Below are 18,453 nucleotides of genomic sequence, written 5' to 3' on the forward strand. Positions count from 1 at the left end.
TTGTGGTGCTACCATAACTTAGTATGACCGAAAACAATTCTGTCAACAACCGCCTAGGCACGCCCCAAAAAGCTATTGTCTGCTCTTAGATCCTTACAGCGAAGTGGCATTTCCCAGAGGCTCGACAAAGCTGTCGACGCTCCCAAAAGGGGCCCCTGACTTCCAGCTTGATCGCGGGGTGTGCACAGCCTCATACCTCGATTTCGAGCAAACCATCTTCGCAGCAAGGTTCAACAAGAGTGAGGGTCACCAGACCATCATGCCGAGAAGGTCTTGGAAGCCAGCAGCCGAGACCAACACAACAGGCTCTCGCAGGACTGATGCCAAACAGAACATAGGTACATATGTAATTCATCTTGAGCTGCTCCTCATCCAAACAATGGGCAAGACATGCGATGAGCGCAACTCGGACGGAGCTCGGAAAGGCATTCGCACTAGGACAACTGGTGATCGATGCCGTCGCAGCGGCCAAGTTCTGGGCTTGCAGACCAGTTGCAACGTCTCGCGCAGTGCTCACATTGCGACAACCCTTCTTGGCCGAAACGAGCAGAATTACCTGTTTACCTTTGCTTGGTTCCAATCAGTAATGGACAACGGGTGTATGTGTCAATCGAATCGGAACTGCGAACTGCGTAGCTAACGGAAGGTCGGCAAGATACTTCAACACCCAGTTCTCCAGAGTCTCCTTGCCAAGTCTTGGACAATAATATGTCGGGGCCGCTGTCAGGCAACTAATTGAGAAGCTCAAGATTCAGATGCAGTTTGGAAGGCCATTCCACCCATCCATCATCCTTATCAAGGTTGGAAGTCCGAAATAGTACTTGGCGACATGGGTGAATGAAAAGAAAAGGATCCACCAGTATCTGTCAGCACACGCGTCAGGTGAATGTGGACATAGATAGTTGCACACCGGTATATGATCCCGATAATACGTGAGAAACTGTAGACTTAGAGACATGATCATGGCAGAGAAGAGGTCGATTTATAAGTACATAGAAAAGCGCAGATGTCAGAGATTGGTGCTGGCTGTCACCTCCTTGCAGCAAGAAACCCAGTGGTTGTGAGAAACACGTTCGCCGTACGAGATAACTCGCCCAAGGGACAAGGTATGGGCAGTAGCCGAAGGAAATGAAATAGACAAGAACCATCAAACTCGTTATCTATGTGGAGATGCACTGAGGGTTCACACGGCGCCTCCAACATTTGGATTTGCGTCTGAGCCAATTGAGCGTCAGCTGCTTATCTCGCCCAGAACTGGGCTCCACGCCCCCGGGCGAAGCCAAGGCGCCTGGCGAACTTCGAGTTTGGGGCCATGGAGGCTTGGCCATACGGGACCTTCGATTTTAGCGACGACTAGTAGGCGAGAAGCACGAGACAGCCTTGGAGAGCCGGTTATTTTTGACCGTGGAGCTGAACGCCAACACGAGCGAGGGACTAGACGCCAGTCGCAGTTGGTGGTGGGAGACAGAAAGGAGCGAGAGTGGCGGGGCGTGCTGTAGAGAAGCAGCGTGCTTGGGAAATTCAGTGCTACGAGTACAGGTAAGACGGGATTGAGGACGGTAAGCAAGGAATAGGGAGCTATTCTGTCTTCGCGTCGGTGGGCACGCAGTGATGGACAGAGCGGAGCCTCTTGGCCGGGTAAGGCGCTCCTGGATCACAGTGTTCAGACCTCGGGCAACCTGTATGTACCACAAGTAGGTATGTTGTTCCTTGGGTGGCGCCTGCCTTGGTCTTAGCTCAGCCCTTCCCGTGCGCCCTATCGAGCCTATCACCTCGGGCCCGTGCATCCTTTCCAGGTCGTGGCAGCCTGGTACCAGGGGCCTATCCGGCAAACTCTGCTTCGAGTCGCATCCTTCTCATACTGTGTATCAAGTACCCGCTACATGCCAAGCGTTGCCCTGTGCCTGAGCCCAAGCCCTGCAGGTGACACAATCGGTCAATATGGTGGCACTTCGCGATACGGACTCGTTTCTGTGCTATTATATTCGTTTCTTTTGCCAAATTCAATTTCGTTTTCAACCCTTTGTTTTCCCTCTCTTTCCGATTCCCTTGCGATCTTTCTACTCTCTACCTTCTTTTTCTTGTCCAGCTCGACTTTTGGAGCGGGATTTTCACAGCGATTTATGCCTGCATCACCATTCAATTGTTGATGTTTGCATTGATCCGCTCCCATTCTTCGAGCCCCTGAGACTTGCCGGGGTGATTCCTTCCAATTGGTACACGACTTCGCACGTTGCACGTCCACCTTCTCTGTAGAGCAATCATTCTATTCCTTCCAGCAACATGTCGACTGATTTGGGGTCACTTCCCTATGTCCCGCTGGACATCTACAATGGTACTATACGGCTTCCTTTCTACCACCATGCAGGTCGCTCCCTAGGCGCGCCGAGGAACTACTCGAACTAATGTGAGCTTCCTGCCGCAGGAACGTCCATGACCGGTGGAGACTCGCTCACAGAGGATCTCAATGTCTATTACAATGCCGGCGACATTGCCTGGATGATCACGGCCACTGCTTTGGTGCTTCTTATGATTCCTGGTGTCGGGTATGCGGTTGCCCCTTCGAGTTCGCGTTGACCGATTTGCTGATGGGCGACTCACAGCTTCTTCTACTCCGGCCTTGCGCGACGGAAATCTGCTTTGTCACTCATATGGCTGTCGATCGCAGCCACAGCTCTGATTTCCTTTCAATGGTTCTTCTGGGGCTATTCCCTGACTTTCTCCCATACGGCCGGTAAATTCATTGGAGATCTCGAAAACTTCGGCTTTCGCAACGTCTTGGGAGCTCCCTCCGTCGGTTCAAGCAAGATCCCCGATCTCATGTTCGCGATATACCAGGGCATGTTCGCCGCTATTACCGTCGCCCTCGCCATCGGGGCTGCCGCCGAACGTGGTCGAATGCTGCCTGCCATGGTTTTCTCCTTCATATGGGCAACGGTCGTCTACGACCCCATTGCCTGCTGGACCTGGAATTCCTCGGGGTGGGTCTTCAAGATGGGTGGTCTTGATTTTGCCGGTGGTACTCCTGTCCACATTTCCTCCGGCGCAGCTGCTCTGGCCTACTCTCTCATGCTAGGAAAACGTCGGGGTCACGGTACTCACGAGCTGAACTATCGCCCGCACAACGTCACACATATAGTCATTGGCACCGTCTTCCTTTGGGTCGGGTATGTAGACGTGGTCTATTTCACACGTTTCTAAGCCTCACTAATTGCGTTTCAGGTGGTTCGGGTTCAATGCGGGTTCCGCTTTGTCTGCGAATCTCCGTGCCATTATGGCTGCGGTCGTCACCAACTTGGCAGCGAGTGTCGGCGGTCTCACCTGGTGCATCCTTGACTATCGCTTGGAACGTAAATGGTCTACCGTCGGCTTCTGCAGCGGTGTCATTGCTGGCTTGGTCGCCATTACTCCTGGTAGCGGTTTCGTCCCGGCGTGGGCTGCTGTCGTTTTTGGTGTCGTTGGAGGTATCGCTTGCAACTATGCCACCAAGCTCAAGTTCCTCCTCCACATCGACGACTCCCTTGACATTTTCGCAATTCACGGCGTCGGCGGTCTTGTCGGAGACCTCTTGACCGGATTTTTTGCCGCCGACTACATTGCTCATCTAGATGGGTTTAGCGAGATATCTGGTGGCTGGCTCAACCATCACTGGATTCAACTAGCTTATCAACTCTGCGACGGTGTCACTGGAATGGCTTATTCCTTCGTCGTCAGTTGCGCCATCTTGTTCGTTCTCAACTTCATACCGGGCCTGCACCTTCGTGCTTCTGAACAAGAAGAAATTATGGGCATGGACGAGACTGAGATCGGCGAGTTTGCATATGACGTGAGTGCTCCCTCGTAAAGCGTACTGTTTGCACGCTGACTTATATGTAGTATGTCGAATTGTCCCGAGACGTTGTCAATGGCCTCGAACAAGACACTCCTGTCCACCGAGAAGTACCCAGCTCCGATGGGGAACACCCTGAGAAGCCTCACCAGCCAGCGAATTTGCCCCATTCACCGTGAACAAGGAGGATGCGGTGAAGATGTTAAATTTCGACATGTGACCATATAGTATGCTCTCCAGATGGCTCCAGCTTTACCGACCATCTCTTGTATTGAACAGACAGGAGTTTCTACAATATTGCGTTAATCATTGAAATCATCCATAATGCTGTCAAAAAAAAAACCCCCTCTGTTTCACGAATTGCCAGAAGAAGTGACATTGAGATCTTGGTCATTTAGGTGGCTTCCTCTCACAGCGGGAAGTCGTCCACGTCGTTGAAAGTAGAAGTGTGCATTCGGAGGTGTTGGCAAAGACTCCGTAATCGTATATTAGCCCGAGCGTTAATAGAACAGACGATGAGCTATTGGTGGATCTCATTCACGTGGTGCAGGATGATTTTACAGATATCTATTCCCCTGAAACATCATCCCAGAGAGTTGACTTCACAAATGGATCTAGACTCTATACGATATATTGAGCTATGGCAGTCTACAGCTGCGTTTCGGCCGAGCCATGGGTTTGGAGGTAGCAACAGCAGGATCCGATTAGATTTCCAAAAAAAAAACACTGGCTTTGTACCTAGATCTGTTAGGATGATTCGCATCAGCCAGTATTCGGTTGGGCGCACCTACGACGCTGGTGCAAACATTCACTCCTCCCTCCTCCGTGGAAGTTCGATGTCTATACCTCCGTCAGACCACAGTTCATCCCTTTATCCCGCCCCTCAGTTGAAAGCTGGACCCGCAGCAATACCGCATTTTTTTTGGCAGATTGGGGAAGATGGAGACGAGTCCTACGCCGTAGATCACGTTCTGACAACGAGCAATAGACGACCCGGCATTGCGGACTGATCAAGCAATGACCACCACCATTCTACCCGTCGTGGTTAAACGCTAACCATGAATCTTCGGCGCCAGGATTCACAAGGAAAGCAGGTCCATTGGTCAATTGGCCTGTTGTGTTGGGAAATTCTCAAAAGGCGACCTGGATCCCTGCTAGAAAATGGAGGCAATGATAGACCTATTACATTTACGGATTTTGATCTAATACAGGGGAATCTGCTTGTGGACTGCTGACCGTTATAAGACGCTTCTTGCCTGAACAAGAGTCCTTGAACCACTGCGTAGCAGTTCTGCTTCTGTGAGGATTTTGTTCAGGTTAGGTTTTCTTGCATCGCAAATCATCGACCACGATTCAAATACGGATGAGAATGCGCGGGGTCAGGCTCCTAGGCTGCACGTCACTCCACAAAGAGCGCGGGGTCGAGAACAAATTTTACTGGCCCAGACTCTATTATTGTGAGATATTACCGAGTACAGGGCCTAATTTCTGATTTCTCGGTCTCACCTCCTACTTTGTCTCGTCTGCACGTTGCTACCCACCTCCACCAGGAACACAAGTACATCTCAACCGTGACCGCTTTATACCCCCTATCATGGAGACGGATCCCGCCAAGGGCGTCCAGAAGCACTATAAACCCATCCAACGTATTGCCCGGGCCTGCAACGCATGTAGGTTAGTCTCACAACAGCAGCTGTCTCATATGTCCCTCCGCAAGCGCTGACATGCCTCTCTCAACCTTTGGGCTAACTGTGAACGTCGTAGGCGGAAAAAAGCTCGTTGCACAGGTAATTATCCGTGTGAGAATTGTGCACGTCTCTCCGAAGGTGAGGACAGCTCCGAGGACAAAGAAACCATCTGATGTGATCTAGTATGTCGATATTCACCCAGGAGGGAAACGCAGCGACCGCCCTCTGTTGACAAATCGTCCGAGAGTCTGGTATGACAACCTAGCTGTCTCGCCTGTTCTAGCCAGTGTTGAACAACTCAGGGCCACATATCTCGCAAGTTGGCCGATTTAGAAGGCCTGCTACGCGACTTTCAGCATCAGTTACAAGGGTTCGGCTTGCCAGACGTCTTCTAGGATTGAAAGGCTCACTCATTGCGATTTCACAGGATTGTCTCGACGCAAAAGAGTATAGCTGCATCAATTGCCTCTGCCGCTCAACAACAAAAGCCAATAGGTGGCGGTACCGAGACGCAAACAGAGCAAAGGACACTTTCAAGCACTACAGATGCTGTTCGCTCTTGGTCCAGCATGGGCTCGTCCCATTCGCCCCCAAGACAAATACATAGCTATGAAGGATGTTTGCCTGTTTCCGTTCTTGAGTCCACCATTGATGCTTACTTCAAGTACTGCCACAACCAGCCATATTCCTTCTTCCACGAAGCGAACTTTCGTCAAAAATACTCGGACGGGACTGTCCCCGATCATCTACTCTTTGCCATTCTCGCTAATGCCGTTCGATTTTCTACCGAGTCCTTCTTCGGGGACAAGATATTCGACTTCGCCGTAGCTTTCGCCAATCAATCATGGAAATCCATCGTCTCGACTTGCTTTGCCGCGAACCAGTCCGCCGACCTTCACACGGTACAGACTGTGACATTGCTCTCGATATTCGACTTTACAGGTATGTTATCCGACCCGTCATCTATTACCTCAGCCAACTGACAGCTCTACAGCCGGAAGGTCGCGTCATGGCTCAGCGTGGGTGAAGATTGGAATGGCGGTTCGAATTGCCCAAGATCTCAAATTAATGCTCGGTCAGCGAACCCACATGCCTCACAGTGTGCAGGAGGAGCATCGCCGAGTTTTCTGGTCCATATATCTTCTGGATCGACTGGTCTCATGCGGTCGTGGCCGGCCACCAGCAATATTAGACGCCTCGTGTCAGCTTCAGCTGCCCTTGGATGACACCAAGTGGCGAGATGGGTTGTGGGAGAAAACACTTACGCTGGAGGAGGCTTCTGACCGCGCACTGGTAAACAACAGCACACACGGACCTTTTGCACGTGTGATTATGATTGCCCAAATTCTTGGTCGAACAGCACAGTATATGCTGCAGGAGTGTAACTTCAGAAACCGATATCCTCCTTGGGAGGCAACATCTGACTTTGCAGCCACAGAATCCGACCTTCTCCTCCTAGAAACTCGTTTTCAAATGCGCCTGCCGCTCAAGCAGGAGATTGGTCGTCATCTTTTCGACACAGATAGCATTGACCAGGCCATTGTTGGCCCGATTATCTTCTCGAGGGCGCTATTTCACCTATGCTACTGTATCCTGCATCACCCTTTCCTCCTCAGGAAGCGCATCCGATCGTGTCAAATGAGCGTTCCTCCGAGTTTCCTGGTTCGAACCTTTGCTTCTGGCCGGCAGCATGCAAATTCTCTGGCTAGGCACATTCATACCGCTCGCGAACTGGGTTGTTATGTACAGGCCTCCTTTTACGGCTATTGTGCCGTTGTGTCTGGCAGCATTGCTGGTCTGGATGCGCACTCAACCGACGAAGAAACGCGAAACAAAGCTCTTCACAGTTTGAAGGAGAATATTACGTTCCTGGAAGACCTCAGTAGACATTGGGCGAATGCGTCTTTGTTGGTGAGAAGAAATTCAGGTCATTTAAGAACAAATAACTGACTATTTTCGTCCTGTAGCTGACTGCGCTGAAAACATTCGTCGAAAACAGTTACAAGATACGTTTCCTGTCCGAAGACTCTATCGTTGATCCAGGACTTGGTGCTGAAGATGAGGATTTGTTGTGGTCACTTGTTGACTATAGCACCATGTCCAACGCATCGCCTACGCAACCAACGGAACATTCAGACACGCACTTACAGCTCAATACAAGTACATCCTGGTATGAATTATTCAGCAGTGCGGATTGGGGTGATATTGATGTTCTGGATCACGACTTCCCCATAGGCGTTGATGAGGTAGAGGAAGATCGGTCCACGGTGACGGCTATCGATCAATACGGATCTTAACTATTCTCTCTGACATGTGCAAACCAATTTGTTATATGTGAGCAGATTTATTTCAGGGGTCGGCTACTGAAGTACTGATGCCGTTCTCTCCACTAAAGTAATTTGAGAACTATTAGCATTACAGTGGTCATTCCAGTGCATGACTCAGAATCATGCCTGGATACATCCCGCCCAGTTGTCTCTTGCAGCGTTTCCCATGCGGTAGCTTTTGTGTCTCAACACACACGTGAACAATTTCCACCAATATTCCCCCTCCCCCAAAGCCCCAAAAAGCATTCCACCTTGGAGATTTGTCCAATTCTTTTTGCGTGAAGCTCAATGCCTAAAGCAGGTATATCAATATATCGTTCATAAATATCCTCAATGTCCACAAACTGGGCTGCTTCGCTCCGCTCAAACCAGTAGAGGATCAAGTTTATCATGGAGCAGCACAAATATAGGGAGAAATGAGCTGGATCCAAGTTCAAATATGCCCATAGCGAAGGCAGAGCAATCGATGATCCTCTTGCAACCCTGGACGTTATCTTCGTAATATGGCCGTCCGCAGCTTCAAATCTATGCTGATCACTCGGCTGTGGCCTCGTGTAAGATATGAAGAGCATAGAACATGATCGACGAACTTTTTGGCAGAGACCAACAGGAGAACATCGAAACTAGGAAGCTAGGAATGGTGTTCTCAGACTGCATCCGGCAATGACAGTTATTGGCATATTGATTCTCTAACAGGTACGTAGGAATCGAGTATATATAGCAATGTTTTGATGGCAACATTTAAAGGCTGAGAAGCTCATGAACGAGATCCCGCTGCAGTCGACATTGCTAGAATGTTTAGAATGACGCTTGCTATTTTGAGACACTCAATCTTTTGTTATAATATGATTGCTCTGGTCATCTCCAACCACCTCGCACTCCATTCCAATCCTGTAACAGCTATTCCGAAAGGGCCTGACAGCTCGCGTAGGATGCTTCCAAGGACATGGTAGTCTGGGATTTGTCCCATTTGACGGAATATCCTTAACGACATGCGCAGCTGGATCTTGCGAAACTCAAGATCGCCGGTAGTGCGACAGACAGATGCTTCACCCGATAGGAGAGGAGAGAATGTAAGCACTTGACGTGAAGTGGGTGGGAATATTCGTTGAGCTTAAGCACAGTAACTAGCGCAGATAGATCAGAGAGCTTCCACGACGAACCCTAATAGTCTCCGTCTGTGTAAGTAGTCGATTGCCAGGCCCCAGGCTAACTCAATCTCGTCGCACGGAGGTGCAGGGAATATGTCGAGCAAGTAACAGAAAAGAAGAAGAAAATAAACGAGACCAGCAAAACGTTTATCTGGGCAAGGAGCAAGTAGCCTTATATTCGAGGATGCCGCCGAAATGCATGTAGTCCCACAAACCAGGAAGGAAAGAATAGAAAAATCTTTGCAATGACTTTTGCCATTTGTATTATGATTATCTGAGTTTGGGCATTCCATCATAAAGGAGTGACTTCGTTTCTTCCCACATCAACCAGGTCATGCATTTCGTTGGAGCCAAACGAACCCCCCGTCGGATTGCTTTTGTGTCAAGCCCGCGAATCTCACTAGCAACCACAAGTACTGATAGCAAATTTGGGCGAAAATGGCGCAGATGAGGTGTTATATACAGATAGTAAGGATCACGGTCCTTAGCCAGTAATGTTCTATCAACGGCTCATTGACCATTCTTCAAGAGGGGTGGAGGGGGGTTCATGAGCCGATCCAGGTCCGTATTGTCGAGATTCCGCGGATATGTCCGGGAATATACAGAGCAATGCTCAATGCCGTCATCCTGTAGCCGAGTCGAGAAGGGTGGAACCAGAATGCCGGAGTGATGCTCTCCTCTCCCTTATGAAGTATGAGTCTGGCAATATTGGAAGTAGTTTTGAAGCTCCGGGAAGGTTTCCGTGCCAGTCGAGCTGCCGGCATATTGTTGAGCACATGCACGACATTGAGTGAGTGCCTGCTGGAATGTTGTGCTAGCCGGACAGAGCAGGTCATAGACTAGGCCTACCGCTTGGCCAGCCTGACTTGCAGCATCATAGATGCGGTAGCACTGCGCTGGTGCACTGAGGAAATTCTGTCGGCTCACGATCTCGGCTATTGGGTTAGCCATTAGTCCACGTCTAGGCATCTTAGGAGCCCACGTCGAAGTGGGCCTGGCCGGGGGAGTGGGCTTCGCAATGGTAGACCAGTCAGCCCAAGTACTTGTCGTTGTAGGAGCCGGGCAAAGGGGTTGGCCGTAAACATCGAAGATGGCGAAGCTCAGACCGAAATGCTGCGGGTTGAGGTGGAAGTAACCTTGTGGTGCTTCATCCCAAGCGCACGTGGACTCGGTGGGGTTCGGCCAGAGTGAGCTCAGGTTCGCTGGCAAGAAGAGCTCAGGAACAGGTTTGCATTCTTCCGGAGCGCAGACATATGTGTCAGCCGGGGGGTTTTGCTCCCAGTTACAGCCGATCTGTGGAGGAGTGCAAATAGTGCCAGGAGCACAACCCCAAAGGTAATTGGTGGGCAAAGGAGCTTTTGGAGTATAAGTAGGGTTGACGATCCTCGACGTACAGGTAACGAGTCCGGGATACGTCGAGACGGTGGCTGTTGTGGCACTGACACTAATGACGGTGGTAGGGATCGTGTCCGTGACAGTGCTCAGTTGGACGCTTATGACGGTGCTCACGCTCACAACAGTCGTTGGGCTCACGATAGTAGTAGGCTTGACTACTGTGGTTGTCTCGAGGATAGTGATCGGGCTGACAATGGTGGTGGATTCGATATCCGTTTCAGTGATGACATCAACAATAGTTGTTGGTTGGACCGATATCTGGGTGGTTGTGTCCGTGACATAGACAGTGTCAGTTGTAGTGACTGTCACGTAGTCGGTCTCCGTAGAGTAAACTGTCTTCTCCTCGGTCGTTGTGGTTGGCACGTATTCTGTTGACGCTGACCACACGGTAGAGTAGACAGTAGCACAGGAACTTGACCCCCAGCCGCTGTCTCCGCCATTCCCAGCCTGAGCTAAGGTAACAAGAAGAGAAGCGACAAGGCCGACAAGCTTCAGCCTCCTCATATCCATACTGGAGTTGAACGAATGTACAACGAGTGACTGAAAAGCGACTGCGAGGCGGAAGTGAGTTCTGGAAAGAAACAAGAAGCAAAACGGGGGAGGTGATCCATACCGTCTCTGTTATATGAGAATAGCAGCTCCTGTCCTGTTCCTGTTCAGTCGCGCGTCATAACTACCAGAATCAGCGGTGTCTCAACGGAAGCGATGCTACCTAGCACCATCAGGTTAATGGCTTGCATAACGGGTAAAGATCAAGCGGGCCTGCGTTGGGCCGTGGTAGTGCACGTGTACAAAGCGTAGTGAACTATTTTCAACACCCCCGGCCATGAATATTGTCCTGAGGCAGCCACTGACCACGGGTTGGGATTCAAACCTGCTTTGGCGCAGCAAACGACGAAGAGCTGGGGCTTGTAAAGGATGCCAAGCGGTAAGCCTCAATGCTTTTGGAGATGGCCGCTGTCCTCACGCCGCGGCGTCCTAGGTACGCCGAGCGAAAGAAAAGGCCGGGTATCGAGCCCTAAGCTGTGTTTTCGCCCTGGCCTTTCATATCTTTAGCGGGGGTCGGAAAGATGAAGAAAAATTGGGGGCATTGCGAGGCGATGCTCACACAATCGGGCGCAGACGCAGACACGACTGTGAACTGTGATCCCCCCCCCCCAAAAAAGGAACCAAAGCACAATATCCCCGATCACATCGGACATACCTACCAATTGATCCACGCCCTAAACTCAGATATGTCCATTTGGGAGACGGATGAATGCCGAAAACAGGCGCTATGACTGCGCGGAGAGCTGGCTCGTTGAATACTTGGTAGATCCACTTGGACGGTTGAGAAGGTGGTTGGGATGAGGCTGAGAATTCCTGGTGCAGCATAGGTGCGGGGAGAAATCACAGACCAGTGACGCCGGTGGTGTGAGAAGGAAGCGGGATTTCCTCTCGTGAGAAGCGTAGCACAAGTAGTTGCCCGACCTTGATTCTACAGCTGCAGTTAGCGTGAGCTGAAAGAGTTGCTTCTCTAACAAGTACAAGTAGGTATGGAGAGTGCATGGCAGCGAGCAATTTTCCGTTCCAGCACTGCGGGTTGCTGCAAAACAGAATGAGGTCCATGTGCTCGATGTGTTCCTATGTGTAAAGGTAGGTAGAATTCTTCCCATCTTTCCTCGGCAATAAGCTGAGCTGGACAGCGTGCTGTCACTAAGGTTGAAAGGATGCCGCCAAAGTTCAACTTGTCAGCCTGATGATGACTGAATTTCGGGGGACGCCACCAAGTCGAGAATCAAGTGGAGGCCGCGAGTGCCGCTGGAAGGTTTTTCTGGTTTGCTGGCTTGCTGGTTGCTCTCAGGCTACAGGGTACTGGGTACAAAGAACTCTGTCGCTAGGTAGCTCCGATGGCTGGGTGGCTCCAATTGTTCTAAAATACGAGGCCTCCCGCCTAAAATGCTAGAGCCTAGAAGGTTGCATGGTTGGTGTCCACCACGTGCCCAGACCCAAGATCGGCATAAACACGGCACTTGAAGCTTGACACCGAATGACTGGGCGTGAATTGTGCCGTTGTGAAGTCGAGCAGTTGAGGTACCGCCGCTCTGTGCCGTGCCGTGCGCGGGCTCGAAACACTACCAACACGATGAACAACGCACTACAGTTCAACAGCCGTGACAGCACACGTCATGCGACTCGCACAGCACTGGCGACTCTGCAAGCTCCGCGAAAGAACAGCGGAGCAACTGCAGGGCTCATCACCATCACCGTCAAACCATCGTTGAACTACACACTAGGATGGATGCCACCTAGACACCGAAGTTGAAACCCGCCACCTCACTCTATCCCCCTCTTGATCAATTGTCAGCGACGGATTGCCCACTCCATTGGTCGCTCACAAGAAGAGGAGGAAAGGGAAAAAGGGAAAAATATGTCTTACCAGACGGCGCACCAAGTGCCAGCCCTCCTTATTCCGTATGGAGTATGGTACGGTGGATGATTTGGGAGTGATACCGAGTAGGTATCAGGTACTCCGGGCGGTACCGATCCTTTTCAAATGCGATCAGGCTGATGCTTGTCCTATTATCGAGTATCAACAGCTCTGTTCTCTCTCGATGGCTGGGGTCGCTCTTTGTCAGTGCTTACTAGCTCTTTCTCTTCATTCAACCAATCCGTGGGGGCCGTATTGTTACTCATCTCAGTCAAAGCTATCCTGCTCTGCAGACACCCGAGGGGCTTGGCTTGCCCCCAGCCTTTCTGTGTTGCCCGCTCTTTCGTGGATAGGGCTGGGGCTCGGTGCATGCAGTGAGCATCCTTGCTTCCTAAGAGGAACCCCTTGCAACCCTTCACACCCGTTGTCCTAATGTGGCAGGCCCAAACTGCGCCCGACATCCCGTCTTTTGTTCTCTCACTTGAGTGTGGGGACGTCACTTGTTCCGCCCGCCATTCTTCGACCAGAATGCAACCAGCACTCATGCACGACCCTTACCAACCGCGGTCTGGATCATTGCTATTCCGAGAAGACTCGTCGATAGCTTCTCGACGAGCGCTTCAATGGCGGAAAACAGCCCGAAAGACTCTGTTTCTCCGATGCCTTCGCCACAAGCTAGACTCTTCTAGCCGTTGTACCAATGCCACAGGGACCACGATCATCTGAGCCGTTCTTGTAGGAGTGAGAGGGCGCTCACTCCCACCTTGAATTTTTGTTTGAGCTGATGGAACGCCGTATCTACAGCCTGAGGAACGACCTGAGCCTCATGGTCCGATTTTGAACTCTACCGTTCGAGGTTTGATTCAACTCAATACGGCAACTATGTTATCCATATTGCAATCCAACGCGTGGATGCTCACGCTCTTTGGCCTCGTTCTATGCGACCATAACTCTAGCAACATAGGTCTCTGGGACAGGCCAAGAGCTGCTTTGATCAGAGACAATGTGTATCTTGAAGGTGGTTATCTGCAAACTGGAGTTTTTGAGAATGGGACGTGGGATTCATTGGAGTCTTCAACTTCGTCTCAAGGCTTTTTATACAAACTCAGCATGCATGAGCCATTCGATACCACCGAGGCCAACCCTGCGATATTCCAGTCCATCAATGAGGGACCCATCAGCAATTACTACCTCGACGGATATATGTTCGCCGACTATGATGAGTTCTATGCTTACGGGTACCTCTCCCGCATCTTATCTATTGCGCTGTGAATCTAACAATTTCTCAAGTGGCATGTACTACATTTCCGGAGACACCATTACTGACCGCACAGTGAGCGACCCTCTGTACGATATTCCGCAAGATTCGAATGTTCAGGCAGGCGTACCAAACGTTGCGTACGCTCCTCAGAGTGGGAGCTTCATCAAAGATATCACAAACGGTGCCGGAGCCAATGCTCCAAGTGAGAATCTCAGTTTCTACTTCAGCGGTAAATACAATGCAGATGGCACCGCCTTCTCCTATTTCGACCCGCCGATGGACTACTCTCCGTGGCTCATCAAGGTCGACACCAGCATTCAAGGCCATGCAGACTGGTCACGAGAAGATCTGACAGTTAGCAACATCACCCTGCGATCCGAGGGTGCTCTTGTCTGGATTCCCGCCTCAACACGAGGACTTCTGATTGCGATTGGAGGTGTCGTATATCCTGCGGACCTGAACGGTTACCTTAAGACAGACAACACGACCGACATCACGGTGGCGAAAAGCTTTTTGACCGAATTTCCTGTATACGATATCGGTTCTAGTACATGGAGCATGCAATCACTCAACCCGGGATCTGCAATTCCCGATGGCCCACTTGCACAATTCTGCACCGTTGTTGCCTCCAGTCCGGATGGTTCACATCATGAAATCTTTGTCTATGGCGGTTGGGACAGCAATGGAGGTTTGGCTTACGGCGATGTGTGGATTTTGAGCGTGCCTTCCTTCACTTGGATCAGAGGAAACGTTGAAGGGACCAGAAGACAAGGCCATGTCTGCGTGTCTCCGTATCCTGACCAAATGATTGTTCTCGGTGGGACGGGAGACTATGGAGCAGGGCTTTCCAGCAACAACAGTGTCGACGTCTTCAATTTGAACGAGCTGAGCTGGACAGGCACGTACGATCCTAGTGTCCACAACGATTACAAGCCCGCTCCGACCGTAGCCAGTGTCATCTCCGCAACCCCCACCGCCAGTGGCATGTCTTCTCAGGTCTCCAATTGGTTCAATACACCATATAATATGGATCTGATCAGAACCTTCGCCCCGTATAACGAAACCACCTCTGGTCCACAAACGAATACGACCACGAACACTCCCCCTCCGACACCACACCATGACAGAGGCTGGGTCATCCCGGTTGCGGTTACCGTTCCCGTCGTGGTTGGTGTCGCGTTCTTTGCTGGCCTCATCTTCTGGTGCTGCCGTAAGGCAAGGAAAGGCCGTCAGCAAGAACAAGAGACATCCGAATCAAATAACGGGAGGGGTGGGATCTTGTCTTGGCTCCGGTCGACCCCTTCAGGTATGCCTGGCAAAGAAATAGGAACCGAGTCGTCTGTCACTGAGGTCGAGCAGCCCCAGTCGCCATACCCTATGAGACAAACGGTTCCTCAAGAACTCGAAGGTGGATACTTTTTCAGAAGTGAGCAAGGGACTAACCAGGATCGCTGGTCGTCATCTACTCCCGTGCGGTCACCAAGAGCTGAATACGATGGTCCGGTCGAGGGTCCAGACACCGGGGTTCACGAGGTCCATGGTGCTTCTCGAACCACCCGTCCTGACGACGAGTATGATATCCGCAAAATGACCATGTACCCACCAAGTTTCGTGAGTGGTGGTGGTCAACCTAGGGCAATGGCCGGCTCTTCAGTCTCGCAATCAGGCGAGTCTAACTCTCCCGCCTCGCCCCACACCACGTCGGTGGGCATGGCAAGCTCGGGTTTTGCACCCATTCCCGAGGGTGAGATGGCGCTCGGGGATGACCACACCACAGGTTTCGACAGAGCAATTTCACCAATTGATCTCCGGAGGGACTCGAGGCCTGGGCACGATCGCAAGGCATCGGACGTGAGCAGCGCTTCATCACTGCCGTCCCCGGGCGGCGAGGATCAACCGGCTGCCCCATCCAGGCCGAGAGCTTCGCGAAGCGTTTCCGGGAGTGACGTCGAAATCGGAGAGCAAGGGAATCGTACCATATAATGTGGCATCTGTATCGTCGCAGAAGCTGCAACGCATTCCCTTTCCCCGCAATGGTTTACTTCTTAATTTACCAGGACTTTTGGGGACACTTTCTCTCATATGTTTGACGACTGGACGGCATAGGTATAACCGCGAGTGAGGCAACGATTTTATGGCAAATAATTGGGATGTTTTCATATGTTTGTGGGCCTAACAGACAAGCCCATGCTCAAACTCGGGAGGGTCGTTAAAAAGATACGTTTCTTGATGATAGTTACAGAAATAACTTCCATCGAAAAATCGCGAAAAGTCCCATTGGCTGCAAGTCTATGAAAGCGGTGTTCGCAGACTAAGAACACGTACGACTCGAACTTACTGCTACCTAGCGGCCTCGGATGGCTGGGGAAGGCTTCTGATCTCTCTCTTGCAACCGCAGCCACGATGTTCGCAGCGGGCCAGGAAGCTGAACTATGCGTGGGTGACCTTTCGAAGTGTAATCCATAGCAGTGGAGGATCTCAAAAGACGCGGAATCGTGGAATAATGGAGATGTGCTGGTGTCTAGAGATCAGGGCTGTGGAGTTAGTGAAGAGGACTCTCGGTATACAACAAAGGCGTTCGAGTACAGTTCAGCTGGAAATGAAAAATTTTCACTTGACGGTGATGCCTTCTCAATGAAAAAATCGATATGTTGATGCAAAGCGCTTCTGTGTATATATCCCTAGGTACGGAGTACAGAGATGTACAGAGTGTACCGAGTACATACTAGGTAGTTGGCGACATTGACTTTCCGTCTGACAAGGCTGTAAACCCTCTTAGTACGTAAGGCTGAAGATGAGACTTGGCTTGTTTGCTGCTTTTGCCACAACTGTACTGCACCATTGTCAACTTGCTGCATGTGATGCTCAAAACCAAAATATTCTTCTCACAAATGCCGCCAACATGGCCGACGATGATCGTCCCTCCGAGGAGGGCATGCAGACCGGTTTCCCTCTAGATCCGTCCTCATTCGATGCCGATCCCCGAGTTTCTTGGTCGAAACTCGACAATAAGTTCATCCTCGAAACCGAAGAAGGCAATGAGTTCGAATGGGACACGGCCCTGAAAAGATGGATTCCAGTGGTAGGCAAAATCGCAATATGAGACCTCCGAGAAATATCACGCCCTCTACAATTTCTACAACACTCTTGCACCACGGTGTAAGGAACAGATTCTAACCTGCTCCATGTTGTGTTTTTGTTGTAGCTGGACCAGTCAATGTTGGACCAACAAGGCGAAATCTACAAGGTTGCAGGTGTCGACGAGAATGCGACGACTACTTCACAGAAGAAGAAACGGAAGCAACCGAATGGCGACGAGGTACGTGATGGCCAAGGTCTGATGGACTATGCTAATCATGTCTTATTAGGCCGGTAACAAATCCAAGAAACCTCGAGTTAACACCGCAGTTTATGTGACCTCAATACCTCTCGATGCCGACCAAGAAGAAATTCAGCACGTCTTTTCCAAATGCGGTGTCATCGCAGAAGAGATCGACTCCGGCAAGCCGCGCATAAAGATGTACGAGGATGACAAGGGTCGGTTCAAGGGCGACGCGCTTGTGGTCTACTTCAGGCCCGAATCGGTCAATCTCGCGGTTCAGATGCTTGACGATACAGATTTCCGGCTGGGAACAGAAGGGCCAATGGGCAGGATGAGAGTCCAAGCCGCGGATTTCTCATACAAGAGTCAACAAGATGTTCCGACGAAGACGAGCAAGAGAGAACAGAAGAAGATCATCCAGAGAACTCAAAAGATGAACGCGTATGCTCTATCAAATGATTTAGGCCCTGAGGCTGACTGACGTGCAGCAAACTCATGGATTGGGACGATGATGACCCACAAGCTCTGCAGGAGACAAGCTCTAGGTGGGACAAGGTTGTCATTCTGAAACATATGTTCTCACTCCAGGAGCTAGAGGCAAGTGTTCTTCACCATCACAAGTGATGCAGGGCTGATTGAAAGCAGGAGGACCCTGCAGCGATGCTCGAAATCAAAGAAGACATCCGCGAAGAATGTGCGAAGCTCGGAAATGTCACAAACGTAGTCCTCTTCGACAAGGAAGCAGAAGGCGTTGCAAGCGTGCGCTTCTCTGACGCAATGGCTGCCGCCGCTTGTGTCAAAGTATGTCATCCTCTCTCCTCAAAGCTCCCTGCTAACACGAGGACAGCTCATGAATGGAAGATGGTTCGACGAAAGACGGCTGGAGGCGTACGTTGCAACAGGTCGCGAAAAGTTCAAGAAATCTAGCGATAAGAAGGTTGGCTTTGAGGACGATGACGAGGAAGAAGATGAAGCGGAGGAAGGCGGCCGATTGGACAAGTTTGGCTCGTGGCTAGAGCAAAAGAAATGAGCGCAGCCACTACAGCGTGGCTTTTCATCTTGCATCAATC

At 50.9% G+C, this 18,453-nt stretch overlaps 5 protein-coding genes across 5 annotated transcripts; 4 read left to right on the forward strand and 1 right to left on the reverse strand.

Moving 5' to 3' along the window:
• Positions 1-2,283: 2,283 nt before the first annotated feature.
• Z519_07921 (uncharacterized protein) lies at positions 2,284-4,008 on the forward strand (the record flags this gene model as incomplete). Its single annotated transcript, XM_016765651.1, has 5 exons — positions 2,284-2,335; positions 2,426-2,546; positions 2,604-3,167; positions 3,223-3,826; positions 3,877-4,008. 5 exons carry the CDS (start codon positions 2,284-2,286, stop codon positions 4,006-4,008), a joined length of 1,473 nt encoding a protein of 490 aa, XP_016617696.1.
• A 2,078-nt stretch (positions 4,009-6,086) lies between these two features.
• On the forward strand, positions 6,087-7,814 carry Z519_07922 (uncharacterized protein; the record flags this gene model as incomplete). Its single annotated transcript, XM_016765652.1, has 3 exons — positions 6,087-6,459; positions 6,512-7,428; positions 7,485-7,814. The coding sequence occupies 3 exons, from the start codon at positions 6,087-6,089 to the stop codon at positions 7,812-7,814; spliced, it is 1,620 nt and encodes a 539-aa protein (XP_016617697.1).
• Positions 7,815-9,679: 1,865 nt separating this feature from the next.
• On the reverse strand, positions 9,680-10,900 carry Z519_07923 (uncharacterized protein; the record flags this gene model as incomplete). The annotated part of the gene is made up of 1 exon (XM_016765653.1): positions 9,680-10,900. The coding sequence occupies one exon, from the start codon at positions 10,898-10,900 to the stop codon at positions 9,680-9,682; it is 1,221 nt and encodes a 406-aa protein (XP_016617698.1).
• Positions 10,901-13,682: 2,782 nt separating this feature from the next.
• Z519_07924 (uncharacterized protein) lies at positions 13,683-16,044 on the forward strand (the record flags this gene model as incomplete). The annotated part of the gene is made up of 2 exons (XM_016765654.1): positions 13,683-14,068; positions 14,091-16,044. The coding sequence occupies 2 exons, from the start codon at positions 13,683-13,685 to the stop codon at positions 16,042-16,044; spliced, it is 2,340 nt and encodes a 779-aa protein (XP_016617699.1).
• A 919-nt stretch (positions 16,045-16,963) lies between these two features.
• Z519_07925 (uncharacterized protein) lies at positions 16,964-18,413 on the forward strand (the record flags this gene model as incomplete). The annotated part of the gene is made up of 6 exons (XM_016765655.1): positions 16,964-17,143; positions 17,267-17,380; positions 17,430-17,824; positions 17,872-17,986; positions 18,032-18,184; positions 18,231-18,413. The coding sequence occupies 6 exons, from the start codon at positions 16,964-16,966 to the stop codon at positions 18,411-18,413; spliced, it is 1,140 nt and encodes a 379-aa protein (XP_016617700.1).
• Positions 18,414-18,453: the final 40 nt, after the last annotated feature.

The sequence above is a fragment of the Cladophialophora bantiana genome (assembly GCF_000835475.1).
Source record: "Cladophialophora bantiana CBS 173.52 unplaced genomic scaffold supercont1.12, whole genome shotgun sequence".
Lineage (NCBI taxonomy): Eukaryota > Fungi > Ascomycota > Eurotiomycetes > Chaetothyriales > Herpotrichiellaceae > Cladophialophora > Cladophialophora bantiana.